This window comes from Eschscholzia californica, unplaced genomic scaffold (genome assembly GCF_041429995.1).
Source record: "Eschscholzia californica isolate CP2 unplaced genomic scaffold, dmEscCali1.0.p SCAF_4, whole genome shotgun sequence".
In the NCBI taxonomy this organism is placed as follows: domain Eukaryota; kingdom Viridiplantae; phylum Streptophyta; class Magnoliopsida; order Ranunculales; family Papaveraceae; genus Eschscholzia; species Eschscholzia californica.
The window spans coordinates 53,531,937-53,547,164 of record NW_028238461.1 but is presented as its reverse complement, the minus strand read 5'-3'; the positions used below and the strand labels follow the sequence as shown (position 1 = coordinate 53,547,164).

Here is a 15,228-nt window from a genome sequence, read left to right as displayed (position 1 = left end):
ACGTGTGCGAAATTTTGATTTTAAATTTCGACTATGAATAAAAATGTGATATTATTCGAGAGGGATAATTTCAAAAAGATAAACACAAAAAAAACAAAAATTAGAGAAAAATACTTTAAAAAGAAATATTTAAAATAATAAGAAGATTAAAAAAATCAGTTTAAATAAATAAATAAATAAAATGAAGTGGGGAAAGGGGATCCACCCCAAATATAATCGTTGGAGCTCCCAACGGCCATATTTTGGAGGCTGGGGGCCCCCAGTCCCGGGGATCCCCGGTTGGATTGAAAGGGCTGGGAGCTGGGGGCTTGGGGCCCCAACCCCTATACATTGGATTCGCCCTAAAATCTTCCTATTGATTTTATTTTTTTTGCATTTTGGCAGAGGACATTATTTCTCACTAAAGAAGAAGAAAAGCTACTAGGCTAAAATTGTAATATCTTTCATAGATAAACCAACTGACAAACCAAACTAACTCATTAGTATTCTAACAAACAAAAATACCTAATCTTCAAGAATCCAATGTTAGTGTCACCAGCCAGATGCGTTTGAGTGGGAGTTGGAATTAAACCAGGCTTCTCATTCCTACAGTTGTAAGAGAGACAAGAAGAATTGAGGTTAGAGGGAGTCCCACTACTACTTACTCCTGGGATTGTTTTTGGAGGTTGGTATTGAATAAGGTGGATCCCACGGAGTGAGCCATGACTGAGTAGTGGTTGCGCTCCCACATCTTCCTTCTTGTTCATGTGGTAGTGCGACCGGTCTGAAAACTTAAAGATCGTAGGATGGATATTTGATGGTGATAAAAATCATCACATGCTGATTCGTGTTATTAAGAGGGTAAACAAAAGTAAATTAGTACATAATAACCTTTAAGTTGTAGGCTATCTTTAGACAATTTTGTGATAGTTATGAAACATATTTGATCGTTACAGTGTATTAAAGTTATTTAATGCATGTTTTTAGAAAATAAATTCATCTGTGGGTTAACACAAGTGAGAAAATATGTCAACCGAAATCATGAATCATTTTCACTCCTAATTATCTCATTACTGATTGGTTATCGATGTGATTGATACTAAGTTGTGGAAAAAACAATTGCTTTGTGACTCTCGGTTGTACATATACCCAAAAAATTCGAAATTTAGAGAGTCAATATTGGGAGGAAGAAGTGAAAAACTATTATTAATTGACTCCTTTTAGAAAGATAAAAAGATAAAGGTAGAAACTGTATAACTTTAAAGAAAATACTAATTTGTTGGTTATATATCTCTCCTAATTTATCAAATAAACTTTATCTCAATTAATTTTTTTTTTTTTTTTTTAAAAAAAACCTAACTTTTAAGCCACTTGGAGTACTTAAGAGAGCATGAGTGAATATTATTTCAATAATAATAATGGGTCCCTAAACTAGGGATCTACTAACCACTCCTCTCAAATATAAACAACAACTTCAAGCCAAATTCTAAAGATACCAAGATTCCTCTAGATTCACTTGTTAATCTGTTTTTCTTATTTTTTTTAGTTAGATTTATCTTTAATAGACTGCATGTTAGCAGTATGGCTATAAGCAAATAACAAAATTGATGAAATAGGAAAGAGATCTCAATTTGATTAGTATATTTTATGGCTACCCATTTTACTTTTTCATAAAGTGAGATTAATATAGTTCTTTTGAGAATTATTAGAAAAAGTTCCACGTACTACCTGTGTGTGGTCGATTATGGGCATATTTTTGTCTTTTTTTTTTTTTGTTAAAAGTGGGCATATTTTTGTTTAACAAACCTAACTTAAATAAATAAAAACAAAACCTCCTAACTTTTCATAGATGTAGGCAAGCAATTTGCCCCCACAAGGGGAAGGATGGCTTGTATTTGCATGGTTATGGGGTGGTCCATATCTAATTTATTGACATTTGATACACTACAAAATGATGACAATAAATTATATTTTGTCAATGAGGAAGAACCATGACAGAAAATAAGACAAATTTATCGTGGATGACCACATTCTTACAAGTTCCTATCCTATTCTACATGCAAAGACGAAAGTACTCTCCAGAGATTCTTTATTGCACGAGGACATTCTGCATGACCACACCTTTCATTTTCTAGTGGTATGATAGATATCTTGTTCTTAGATTAGTAAAAAATGAAATTAGTAGTCGTCTGAAATTCTGATATGGCCCCCAAATTAGACATTGATGCCCATTATGCGCAGGGATACAAGATATTATCACCTAATCATTTATTTGTTGATTTATTTCTAGATATTTATTGTATAATATGCTATAAATTCTACTTACACTGCCTTTCTATAAAGCATTATGGTCTTTTTAGTCTTCCAATTGTATATGACATATTGATTTTCTCAAATCTATAAAATACAAATTTCTGACCTCAAATTACCTAATTAGAAAATAGAATTTGATCAGTAGGCTAATATCACTTGAAAAGCAGCCAAGAATACAATACATATTTATTCATAATTATCTAAGGGAAATGTATTTGTTGCTTCTTTTTACCCTAAAATAAATGTAAAATGAAAAGGAGTATGGACAAATGACGTTAACAATGATAGAACGAAAAGACATTCTCCCGTTTTGTCCCAGCATTGAGCTTTTTAAAGCTTTTTTCGACTTATAAAAGGGACAAAATTCGGAATTAGTGGGGTTATCTATGAGTTAATATGTTTTTGTTTTTTAGGATACAAATACATTTTAATACAAAATGAAGCAAGAAAATGCTGTAAAATTAAAGGTACTCCTTACAACGGTGCGAGAGTAAGCTCTTCCCTCCGCACTCATAGATTTTGTAGAAACTAGACGGAAGACTCAAGCAAAATGATCTTTCGTAAAATAGAATAGAGGAAGAAAAAAAGTTCAAAAATAGCTAAAAGGTGAAACTAAAAGGATTCTTTTTTTACCCGAGAGTAGCAAGTTAAAACACTTTTGGAGTTGAACGCAAATGATTTTAGAACACAATCTGTGACGTGATGTTATACCCAACCACATCTCAATCGTGATATATATTGAGGTAGAGTTTAGAGAAAATAAAATTTTCCTTTTTAGATCTCTTTGAACATACACTCAGATTCGACATTTCGACCTCTATACGCGTCGAAGATTAAGTCATTTTTAGTGTGTATATATATATGATGAGCGGCATCTTATTTATCATACCAAGTTCCAGGATACATCTTTCAACAAAAAAATTCCAGGATACATGCCATATAGGCTATAGCCGAGTTTCATGGTGTTTGTTTCTAGAGAGAGAGAGAGAGAACGTGAACATATTAGAGAGAGAATAAGAAACTGGTCACTGTTAGTTTTACTGACAGGATCGACGAGGACGTAGCTTTTGCTGTCAATCCGGCACCAGTGCCACTAGTACTACTACAAACACAGAGCACGCGTGACCAGAGAATTCCGTCGTTTCCTCAGCTTTTAGGCCAATGTCCATTTTTTAACTGAACTTGAGATAAACAGCAATTTTTTATACTGAAGCATTTGTACTTTGTAGATTGTGATATACAGTCAGAGATAGGTAATACTTAGTTTTGAGGTATAGCATATTTTGTCCTAATTATCTTTTTTAAGACTTTTGATCTTACTTACTAATATTTTCAACATGATTATACAATAAGATATGCCATAAAAAAAAAAATCGTAGTGGTTGGACATTTAGAATTCTGAACTTCAAAGATTGGTTCTCCGTAGAAGTAGAAATTTATTCGATGATCTATTGAACTTGGATTATACTTATGAGTTGATCATTTTTAGAGAAGCAAAATCAAATAAGATATGCGATAAATATTTTTGTGTGGTGGTTGAATATCTAAAATTATGAATTTCCAAGAATGGTTCTAAGTGGAAGTAGAATTTTATACGGTAATTTATTGACTTGGGTCATATTTGTGACTTGGTCATTTTTATATAAGCAAGATCAAATAAGATATGCAATAAATACTTTTGTAGTGGTTGAACATCTCGAATTCTAAAGTTCTAAAATTGGTTCTTGGTAAAAGTAGAAATTTAAACGGTAATTTATCGAACTTGAGTCATATTTGTGAGTTGGTCATTTTTCAGAGAGGCTAAGATATGCGATAAATATTTCCGTGTAGTGGTTGAACATCTAGATTTCTGAAGTTTGAAGATTGGTTCTCAGTAAAAGTATAAAATTATATTGTAACTCGTTAAACATGGAGTATATTGGTGAGTTGATCATTTTTAGAAGAGCAAAAAGATTCACTCGACAATTATTCATAAATTAGTGTCAGTGTATATTGTCTAATTGTCTGAATATGAGATTCGAATAACTTGAATAAAATGCATACCAATTATCATTCCCAAGTCGGACGTTGTTAGTTCGAGCAACACAGATTGGTGTTATCTAATAATATATGTTTATAATAAATGTTTACACTCGACGAACTATATACTACTAATTAGCATTCATTGAAACCCGACATTGTGAGTCCCAGTGTCCTAATAAATGTTTACACTCTACAAGCTATATATTGACTTGAGAGGGGAGGATACATAGCAATTCTTTAAAATTTTATTATTGTCACCTAACAATCTTTGAGTTTGGATATCATACCAATGTAATGGTTGATGGTTGAGATTTGAAACTTATATTGTTGTCATCTAAATAATCTTTTGAGTTCGGATACCACACTATTTTTTGCAACAAAAAAGAAAAAAAAACCACACTATTTATTTTTGCACATAAATGGAGATAAAAAAGCAACCTCGCTCGCTGGCGCTCCCGGGTATCTTGTGAACTATTTTTATGCAGCAGTTTCAGTATCTGCTTCTTCTTCACTTTTTCCTCTCTTTCTGGTTATTGCTTCCTCAAACTCCAATTGCTTTATCTATTCTCCATTCCTCGAAACCCTAGATCTGAAACACCAACCCCTTTCTTTCCTTACTTTTCTCTCATCACTCCTTTTGGTCTCACTCCACCCAAAGTCTCTCCCAATTCAATCCTCTATTTGAAAACCACTTTTCTTCTATCACTTTCATTTTCATAAATATAAACCTCAAAAGCTACCCATTTTAAGATTTTCAACCTGGGTTTTATATCCCATTTTTAGAAATTCTTCTGAAATCTCATACTCTGTTTTTAAATTCTTAGATTTAGCAATGGCTTCTTCTAAGAATTTACTCAAACAGTTATTAGATGAAGATCAAGAACCGTTTATACTGAAGAACTACATTGATGAACGACGTTCTCAACTCAAAGAACCAGTACAGAAAACAAATTTACAGATTAAAAGACGAAAACCCATTTCAGAGAAATCAAGTTTCTTCTGTAAAAATTCTTGCTTTTTCTCATTCGGTAACTCTCCTGATGTTAAAATGTCTCCTCTTTTCTCACCAGTTAAAAGCCCAAAAAATACCCTTTTTGTTCAAATTCCTTCTAAAACTGCAACTATTCTTCTTGAGGCTGCTTTACGGATTCAGAAACAACCCTCTTCAAGTAAACAAAAAACCCTAAAAAGTCTTGGATTTGGGTTCTTCCGATCAATTTTGAAGAGAATAACTAATCGGAATAGTAAAGGAAATACTTATACATATGAAGAAGGTATGAAGGTTAAAGATGTTCTAAGTTGGGATTCTTATAATGGGCATTCAAATATAACAGAGGAAATGAGAGAAAAAGATGAAAAATCAGCTTTGGGTATGGATGAAATTAGGGTTTCAGAACTTGGGGTTTCTTGTTCTTGTAGTAGCAGATTTAGCAGTGCTTGGTCTTCAAATAACGAGGAGAAATCACTGGACTTAGAGACCTCAAGTAGCAGGTCTGATATTTCTGAAGAAGAAATAGATTTTGACAATGAACAAATAAAAAATGAGGAATTTTGTTCAAGCCCTTTCCGTTTTATCCTTGAAAGTTCTTCATATGCAGGCGAAATTACACCGGAGTTTAGGTCTCCGGTGTCTTCTCCGAGTAGACTAAAAAAGCAGGTATACTTTTCCCTATTTTCTTCATTATTTTTAGTTCTATATTTCTTCTTTTTGTCAGAGATTGCCGGAGAAGATTATAAAAACGTGACTGGGGAATCGATCTTTTTATTGAACGAGTCAAGATCAAAATTGACTCAGTTTACTAATCAAAACTCGTATACCCAAAACGGAAAAAGATTCTGAAACTGACATTTAAAATCATCCGTATTATTATTGTATCACTGTCATACTTGTTTCGAGTCTTTTGACTCGTTAATGGCGACCAGGAGTCGACTCGTGAATCGGGACTTTACTGAGTTGGTACTAATACCCATGACTAATTCAAGACTTGAAATTTGATGTGTTATTGATAGTGGGATTACTTTGAATTTAATTATCAGATTGTAAATGAGGAAGGAAAAGAATTGGAAGAGGAAGAGAAGGAACAGTTTAGTCCTGTCTCTGTATTAGACCCCCAATTCGAAGAAATCGATGAAGAACAACATGAAGAAGATGAAGAAAACGATGGGTCTCAACTCGAACAGAGCTTCGTTAATGTTCAGAGTAAGTAATACCTTAATCATTTCAAGTTAGTGTGAACTTTCGTCTTGTTTTTGGTAGATTAAATTTGGTTCTTTCTCTGTTTTATAGGAACAAGAGAACAATTATTATCCAAACTTCGCCGTTTTGAGCAACTAGCTGAGTTAGATCCTATTGAACTTGAGAAGAGAATGGCAGAGGAGGAAGATGCTGAAGAAGAACAATCCTGTAGTGGAGAGGACGATGAAGATGAAGCTCGAGGAGATGGTTACAAGAGGGATTTGTTTGTTAAAGAAGTTCTAAGTGAATCAAACATGTATAAAACAAACAAAAGAATTCCTTCAGACATGAAAAGACTAGTCTTTGACCTTATATCGGAGGAAGAAGATGAAGATGAGCCGGAGTCGGAGATGATGAAAAAACTAAAGAAGAGATTGGATATGTGGAATGAAGTAGAGTCGAATACCATTGACATGATGGTAGAATTGGACTATAGAAGCGAGGGCAACGAATGGCGTAAAACTGAAGAACAAGTAAATGAAATAGTTAAAGAGATGGAATCGGGTATCTTTAGTTTCTTAGTGAAAGAACTCTCTGAAGAACTTGTACATTCTTCTAGGCCATTGTAGTAGTAGTAATACTTTTGGTGGGTAGTTTTAACAGACATTAATCTGGTTAATTTAAGTTTAGTTGATTGGGGATAAATTTTAGCCTAACGTGTAGAAAGAGGTTAATTAAGCAAATGAAAGTTTTTTTTTTGAAACCAAGTTAAACAATATTTCATTCACAAGTGATTCAATCACAAGTTACATGGATGATAATTTTTATTTCTTTGAGAACTACATGAGAGTTACATACGATAAGCAAATGTTAGTTATCCCACCGATCACATGTATAGGTGATGTTTCTATGTATTTATTTAAGTTAGTTCAGAAGATCGTACCCGGTACCTAGCTGTCTGATGATACCCGTTGAGGCCGCTCTGGGTTACTACCCACGACGGACTCTATATATTGATACTTCTATATTGTCCAGCCCAAGCGCTCGTTAAGTCCCAACGGTCTTCGAAATATATTGTGCGGAGCATCGGAGGCCCCACTTGGGGTGAACTTCTCAAAGAGCCTCTTCCAAAATTGCTTTTCGCGCCTCGGTCTGTAGGTGACTCAAGTACGGGCTAAAAATTTGTATTCGCGCCTCATGCGCGCCCCTGTTGTTCTTCTCGTTCTTCTTCTTTCTCAATCTAATTTCTTCGTTTTTCTTCCTCAATCAACATGAAATTTTTCGCAATGATCAAACTCAAGATATAAAAATTAACAAGAAACATGGAACATGAAACATGAAACCCACCTTAGAAATCCTAGAAACCCAACCAAGAAATCCTCTTCAAAACTTTGAAAGCATAAAAAATCCTTACGGGAAGTTTTGACATTGACCCCCACTTTTACATCAATATTAGAACTACACTTTCGTTTTTTTTGAATCTTTTGATTTACACCCCCATATGGACGAAAACCGTTAACTCAGGTAAGTTGAGCGCGTGCGAATTGCACATGTAGTTCAGGACGAAAATACCCTTCTTTACACTTTAATTTCCAACTCAAGACTATCTTCTTCTTTCTTCACCATTAATCACTATATTCGACTACAACGACAACCACTTCACCTTCACCGAAAACTGCTTACTACGATACTCGATAGTAGGACCTCGTGGGCTTAAGAGGGGTGTTCAACCGTTACACCAAAGGGGGTGAAAAATAATTTGTTGAAAACAATGTCTCTCCCAGTTAGAGACAATTCACATGTGGGAGGTTATATAGGCGCCCAACTTTATTGCTTTAAACGCCCCTTTAGCTGTTATGCCCTCTGGCAGCAATGGGGCGCCAACAGCAACAGAGGGGGAATCGCCTATAGATCATTGGGTACATTAGAACTCTCCTTCGAAGTGTCCATATCCACCAACCGATCAAAGAACGTTTTTTTGAAACCATTAAAATCATTTTCATTTATAAGTGATTAAATCACTGATTACATGGATATTGATTATTCCTCTCGGTTCAGCGACATGAGAGTTACATAAGTAAATTCTCAGAACTTCGAATGTAAAGTACCTCACGAGGTGAGAGAAATTGACTAGACTCTAACGAAAAGAAGAAAGAAGAAAGAAGAAAGATAAAAGGATCCTAAAGATCACGAATTAAAAGACCCTAAAGGTCGACAAAAAGAAAATTACAACAATAATATTAAGTAAAAAGTGAAATGTGCTTCATTATTTCCACACCACCACCACTAACTGAGTCACCGAAACACCACTTGAACTTTTGAAGACCGCGAATCTTTGTGTAGATAGGCCACAAAATCATCATATTGTTGATCCATTTTGTAGAAGTTGTTATGGATGAAAGTTAGGGGAAGAGAGAGATGGAATCTTGAAAATTAGGCAGAGATGAAGGATAAAAGAGACTAAATCTCATGGAATAACAAAAAAGGAGAAAAAGTAGTCGGAAATTGAGTGGTTAAAAAATAACTGATCAAAGAACGTTTTAGAACCAAGAACAAGTGGGATCGGAATTCTCTCGTTTTCCCGCCAAACCATCTTCTTCTTCTCCGGCACCACTTTCCGACGGAAGAATGACGTTGAAACGCACGGCTACTTACCAGAACAGTAGGACCGTGAAAACCAAAACAGGTACTCATCAATCTCTCTCATCTCCTTTGGGTTTTTCAGGATAGTGATTCGATCCGATAACCCTAGATATCTTATGACCTTTATATATATATATATGTATATTATTTCTGATTGTGTAGAATGTCTGATGATTTATACCTATTCGATTCGGTAACCCTAATGGAATGTGATTATTGGTAATTGAATTTCAAGATTGTAGTATTTAATCTCTCCTCTTTGTTATTGCAGATTGCTGTATGCAAACAACAATTTCAAACAAGCTCGATGGCAATCTTCTTCATGAAATTCTAATCCGTCTCCCTGCAAAAGCTGTAACTCGATTTAAACTCGTAAGCAAAAGATGGCAATCCTTGATCTCTGATCCTTTCTTTGTAAACAAACATACTAGTCGTCAAACCAATCGAGATGCTTGTAGCTTTCTTTCTGACCATTCATCTAACGATGGAAAAATCCTTCGGAGAACTTTTGCTCCCTCTTCACCCAATTGTGAGTCCACTTTTTCTTTAGACCTACTTGAAAAGATCGACGTTTGTAAGCCCGATGTTACACCCAATCTCGTCAGTGAGACCACCATTTCTCTTGGTCGCTTACCGCAACTGTTTGTAGGGGCAGACATTTTAGGTAGTTGTCATGGCATTCTTTTGGTTAAGTTACCATGCTTTAATTATATTTTTGTTGTTAACCCTTTAACCAAGAAAAACCAACTTATTCAAACTCCTCTCAAAAAAAGCACTTGTCGTTTCGGATTAGTATTTGGGCCAACTTCCTCCTCTCCATATTACTATAACCACTACAGTGTAGTTTGCATGGTCATAACAAAGACAATGGTAAGATTCAAGATTTACAATAACGAGAAATGGAGTTGGATAGATTCCAAGAAGACTACAAGGATAAGCATTAGCGACCGGGTATGTATACTGTCCTATCCTGTTTGTTTTAAAGGGATTATACACTGGTTAACTTACAATGGGTATATTATTGCATTCAATGCGGATAAACAAGAGAGCAGGATGATTGAAATACCAAAGAGCGTAAAGAAAATTGTGGAAAATAGATGGAATCCTTGGTTTGGAGTTGTAGAAGATGAAGTAAACATAGTAGTGGTTACCCCAGAACATGAAATAGTAATTTGGGTACTCGATGATCATGAAAATAACAGGTGGAGAATGAAGAGAAAAGATGTGATAAAAACTTTGGAGAATATTACAGTTTGTATTGAACCCATCTTCTTTGATGGTCAGAGATTGATTTTATACGTGAGCCCGTCTTCAAGGGTTGGCAAACGGAAATCTGATTGGGTAGAACACGATATCCAGACTGGTGTTTCTCGACGTTTATGTTCTACAGACGATCGAAGTTGCTTTCCTGATATAAGCACTCTTACTGAGGTTTCGCCGCAGGACCCAGTTATATTTTTTGAATAAGCAATTATATAAAAAAAAATGAGATGTACTATGAATTGGCGTAGTAGTTTGGTTTTGTTTCATCTTTCTTTGGTTTGGGTAAGTTGAACTAGCTTATTAGTTGCCCTTCAGCAATCTCAGACTTCTTTTCTACTCATACTGTGTATCAAAGGTTAGCATATGCTTAAAGTAAACACTATATTGTGATGTGACATGTGAAATTTAGTACGCAAATTAGTTTCCGCTTGTTTATTTTTGTCTAACTCGTTTGAATGGTTTATTTTGTTTGATTTTGGGTCCCTGAGAAAAATAGAAATTTCTTTTGGTAACTGGGGAAGAACCTGTAAATGTGGAATATCCATGTTTCGTATATGAGCAACATTTCTAATCTGGAATAAATTTATTTGCTCTAGGCTTTAAAAAGTATGTCTTAGTGATTGTTGTCATTATGAAACGTAATTTGTGGACTCTGGTTTAGTCAGTAGGAGGATACCTAATTACAGGTTTTGGCAATTAAACGAGTGGGTTAAATTTCGTAATCTAGGATTTGTGTTCCTAATGGCAGTAATGGAAAGAAAGGTGGTAACAAAATTTTGTTGGCTTATACTGTTAACTGTTTTTTTTATAAATTCGAATGAATTAGAGTACAAGTTTTGTGCCACGATAAAGAATTGAGTTTTACGATTTCAACTATAACCATAGGTAGTGGGACTAGAAGAGCAACTTAAAATTGTGACCCAACAACGAAAGAAAGCTGAGAAGGATGTGGGCAAGGTATTCGCAATTTTGGGAAACAATGAGTTCTCTGAGGCAAATAGTTTGAACTCTGAAACGGAAGGAACCAACTGTTCATGTAGAAGTGGATAATAGTTCCACTGAGGAAGAAAATAGCCAGTTTACGTTGATATCACCGAGAAAAGAAGCGAGAAAAATGTTAGAATGGGATGACGAAGCTTCTCCCCGTACTCAAAGAAGCTTATCTTGGAAAAGCTGCAGTGGAAATGTGGCTTCTCTTGAAAAGAGGAAGACCATAAGTCAAGGAAGGAGGCTTAGTCGTTCCATGTCTATAGGTGGACTTCTACAAACCAAACATGGGGGAAATCTTGCCAACAAATAAAGAAAAGCGAAATAAGGTCATTTTCCCGACTGGTCTTGTGTCCTAATTTTATGTTATAAACATGACTATAACTATCTAATCCATAGTTTTTTGGAAACAGAGCGGCCAAAACATGGTCATCACGTTCGACCCATTTGCTCGTAAAACATAACTACAACGGAAGGGTGGTGAAATCGGGGAGGAAGGACACTTTCTTTAGCTAATTAGCTGCTTCTGTTAGTGGTTTCGGCCTGCTGTTGCAATTCTAGAATGTCATTCTTTCGAAATAACACACATATTACATGCACAAACTCATGTTACTTTTCTCATGTTTTGGTTATTTGTGGTTCCAGATTAGCTATGGCGGAGTTAAGAGATGACTCTTTACTTCAAGAAAATGGAAGAGGTAGTGACTTTGGAGACCGTTCTAATGAGAAAGACGGGTCTGAAATGTCAAGGAAAGTTCAGTCTCAGTCGACGAAAGAGACGTGGACATGGATATTGCACTAAAAGACCAAGCCGTGCTCTTAGGTTGCTACGAAGCAGAAGAAAGGAATGGGAAGAGAATAAAAAAGAAAAGATGCTATACTCCTGTAATTCATAATAATCCCTTGTAGTTCTTCATTTTGCTTCGTTCAGAATAAGGATGCTGGTATTGTCTTATAAAAAAATATATGTCGAAATTTTCACTTCCAATGGGAGGAACGATATTTTCTCTCTTTTGGCTTGTTGCAGAGAGGTATGTGAATGTTTTTATGAAGGCTTACTTTCTGAAATCATATAACATTCGGCTATTTGAACATTGTTTCGTAGTATCCATTGGTTCAGAGACAATGTTTATTGAATCATTATATAAGTATAGATTCTATTGGGTAGGTTATATGGTTAAAAAAGTAGCAATTACTAGTTAGCATTGAGTAACTTATTTCAAACTGTGATCCTGACATTTCGCTTAATGATAAATGAAATACTCAGTTCATGAATTTTATTTGCTCTCGACTTATACGTCACTGTCACTAACTGTACCTACTTTTTGGTTGCAACTTGGAACAGGATTCTGTGAACCGATCAGATGTAACTGATATAACAGAAGAAAGAGAGATCAGAACAGGGACTTCAAATTCTGCTCATTCAATCCACTCTCATGCTGGAGCAAATGGCAACCTAGAAAATGTAGGCCAAGACAGAGAGGCAGAAGCTAAAACCCATGCTAATGGTTTCACACCTACCTCAACTCTAGAAATGGGCTGCTCACAAGCTCAACAGTCCAACAGCTCAACATGTAACGAATTTTCAGTCCAAATCCAAGAACACCAAGAAGATAAAGTAAATAAGAAACAGGAATTGGGTTGGCAGGAAAATAATTCGTCTTCTTTGACTTCATGTAGGCCCTCTGAATACCAGGTAGCGAAAACATTCCCTCAGAGTTTCTTCAGAGAAGGGTCCGTGGGTAGTGGAAGTGAATCCGCATTTTCAACTCATCACGAACCATCTAGTGGCTTAGGGAATGTGTTGGAGTCATTACAGCTTGCTAAATTATCACTGAAGCATAAAATTAGTAGGTTACCTCTAACAAGCCAAATATTACCAACGGTGAGAATAGAAACTCCTGTTCAGGCTAATACGGCAGGTGATATAGTGGACATTGCTGTTGGATATGCTGGTTTATTCAGATTACCAACTAGTAACAATCCGAAACAACTTTGCCAAAAACACATTCAGTACTGACTCTGATTCTGGATCAAGCTCGAGCGACAAGACAATACTGTCCGGATCTGGGGGACGGAGTTGCTCGTAGTCTATACTCTGCCAGTTCTAACTTGGAGATGGGTTCGAGAGTTTCTCTAACTACTCCATGTTAACTAGATGATGAATGATCCTTATTTGGATATCGGAATAGGTTTACCTTCTTCAACAAACAGGTCCCCAGCTGTCCATCATATTCAGATGGAATGCAGACGAGTGATGGATACCAGAGACCTTTTTCTAGAATGGGTTCTCCTGGGCAGGCTGCCAATGGTCACTATTCTGGTTACAGTGATCTAGTTAGGCCAACCATGGATCGCTGAATGTCGATAACGATTATGTTGATAAATCATTTATATTCCTAATCTTTGTTCATAAGATTTTTTTTTTTCCAAAGATAAGGTTAATGTAATACATGGTTCTTATAATTGTATGATTCTTTAGGGTTGAAGGGCCAGATTCTTTCCATGTATTCTTCCTATTATGGGCATTGCCAAGTACTTTTTTACAAGACTTTCCATTGTTCTGTAACTGTTTATGCTTACTGACTGTGTGTGCTAACATAGGTGCTGTTTTTCTTTTCATTGTCGGAATTGGCTGTTTGGAGCTTGAAGGAAGGAAACAGTGGAGGGACCGGAAAAAGACAGACACGTTTTTAATATGAAACATTGGTGTTAATCTCGGTGTTTTGGATATCATTGGCGGTACCATTATAGAATCTTTACCCATAAATAACTTGAATTTAAAATTAGATCGAAAGTAGTTTATGAGATAACTAAAATATTTAAACTATAGTATGCGAGGAAGATCCATTTTTTTTAATGTATTTGACTGCTTAACTGTTGGCTCTTGAACTGCTCAAAATCTTGCAAAAGATATGGTTGCAGGATTGGAGCATTTGACATGTTTGCACGACACGCCATATAATATTATAACGAATATTGAACGGTTTCACAAAATATAACACAAAAATTTGAAAAGTTGTGCAGAAAATGACTTAACGTTTAATTTAATAGGTCAATGATGCACGTGGAGAGACATAATTCTACTTATTATATAGTCCGGATTTTTTTCTTTAATGTTGAAAGGAGAACCTTTAATAGATGAAAATGTAATATATTTTCTTTTGCTCAAACGTAGGTGTCAATAGTAAACTATAGGGAGAAAAAAAGATCAAACGACCTAAGATTTTTCCCTTCTATAATATTTGAAACTTCCTAGGATCATTATAGAACAACTAGGATCTCACACGTCTCTAAATGGTGATCTTCTTTTTAATCATCAACATGCCTCGAACCCTTGGCTCTAAGGTGGAAGACTAAACCCTCTTACCACTCCAACACTCCAAAGACTAAACCCTCTTACCACTCCAACACTCCAACCAACGGTTGTTGGCGTGTAGAAATGAATGTGTTACATGCATGTGTAAGTTATGCAGACACGGTCTAGTGAATTTTATTGTTGCTATTTACGGAATTCAAATTACTTTACACTCGACTTCTGACCTATTAAAATAAACACATCTACCTTGTTATTTGTGTTTCAGATTTGACTCGTTTCAATTGAACAAATAACTTAAGACTCTTACTTAAAGCTAGAAATAATTCTAACGAGTCCGGGATTCATCAAATGATATAACACAAATTCACATGAGTCAAATTCAAATAGTCTTAAAAGCTGGAAACAAATCTACCTTGTGATGTTCGTTAATTCATTTCGGATTTGACTTGTTATTTCAATTGAACAAACAACTTAAAATTCTTATTCAAAATCAGAAATAATTTTAACAAATCCGGGTTTCATCAAA

General features: G+C 35.3%; 3 protein-coding genes across 5 annotated transcripts; all 3 read left to right on the top strand.

The window, feature by feature from the left end:
* The first annotated feature begins 4,699 nt into the window (after positions 1-4,699).
* Positions 4,700-7,257, top strand: LOC147546149 (uncharacterized). Its single transcript, XM_086673251.1, has 3 exons — positions 4,700-5,971; positions 6,352-6,514; positions 6,602-7,257. Exons 1-3 carry the CDS (start codon positions 5,147-5,149, stop codon positions 7,117-7,119), a joined length of 1,506 nt encoding a protein of 501 aa, XP_086529377.1. The 5' UTR covers positions 4,700-5,146; the 3' UTR covers positions 7,120-7,257.
* Positions 7,258-8,857: 1,600 nt separating this feature from the next.
* Positions 8,858-10,831, top strand: LOC147546148 (putative F-box protein At1g47790). The gene is made up of 2 exons (XM_086637721.1): positions 8,858-9,176; positions 9,405-10,831. The coding sequence occupies exons 1-2, from the start codon at positions 9,119-9,121 to the stop codon at positions 10,598-10,600; spliced, it is 1,254 nt and encodes a 417-aa protein (XP_086493847.1). The 5' UTR covers positions 8,858-9,118; the 3' UTR covers positions 10,601-10,831.
* On the top strand, positions 9,417-13,900 carry LOC147546147 (uncharacterized). 3 transcript variants are annotated; one of them, XM_086637723.1, is made up of 4 exons: positions 11,443-11,712; positions 11,797-11,911; positions 12,029-12,268; positions 12,729-13,900. In XM_086637723.1, exons 3-4 carry the CDS (start codon positions 12,170-12,172, stop codon positions 13,401-13,403), a joined length of 774 nt encoding a protein of 257 aa, XP_086493849.1. In that variant the 5' UTR covers positions 11,443-11,712; positions 11,797-11,911; positions 12,029-12,169; the 3' UTR covers positions 13,404-13,900. The 3 variants fall into 3 exon arrangements, with proteins under 3 accessions (XP_086493850.1, XP_086493849.1, XP_086493851.1); XM_086637725.1 differs by having other exon boundaries at positions 12,029-12,414; XM_086637724.1 differs by lacking the exons at positions 11,443-11,712; positions 11,797-11,911 and adding an exon at positions 9,417-9,505.
* The last annotated feature ends 1,328 nt before the right edge of the window (positions 13,901-15,228 follow it).

What these genes read in the sequence shown, in the direction of transcription:
- LOC147546149 (XM_086673251.1), top strand. Translation starts at nt 5,147, where the DNA reads ATGGCTTCTTCTAAGAATTTACTCAAACAGTTATTAGATGAAGATCAA. An exon ending in CGAGTAGACTAAAAAAGCAG is followed by an intron (nt 5,972 to 6,351) that starts GTATACTTTTCC and finishes TTTAATTATCAG; the next exon opens with ATTGTAAATGAGGAAGGAAA. An exon ending in GAGCTTCGTTAATGTTCAGA is followed by an intron (nt 6,515 to 6,601) that starts GTAAGTAATACC and finishes TCTGTTTTATAG; the next exon opens with GAACAAGAGAACAATTATTA.
- LOC147546148 (XM_086637721.1), top strand. Translation starts at nt 9,119, where the DNA reads ATGACGTTGAAACGCACGGCTACTTACCAGAACAGTAGGACCGTGAAA. An exon ending in GACCGTGAAAACCAAAACAG is followed by an intron (nt 9,177 to 9,404) that starts GTACTCATCAAT and finishes TTGTTATTGCAG; the next exon opens with ATTGCTGTATGCAAACAACA.
- LOC147546147 (XM_086637724.1), top strand. Translation starts at nt 12,170, where the DNA reads ATGGATATTGCACTAAAAGACCAAGCCGTGCTCTTAGGTTGCTACGAA. An exon ending in AGAAAAGATGCTATACTCCT is followed by an intron (nt 12,269 to 12,728) that starts GTAATTCATAAT and finishes AACTTGGAACAG; the next exon opens with GATTCTGTGAACCGATCAGA.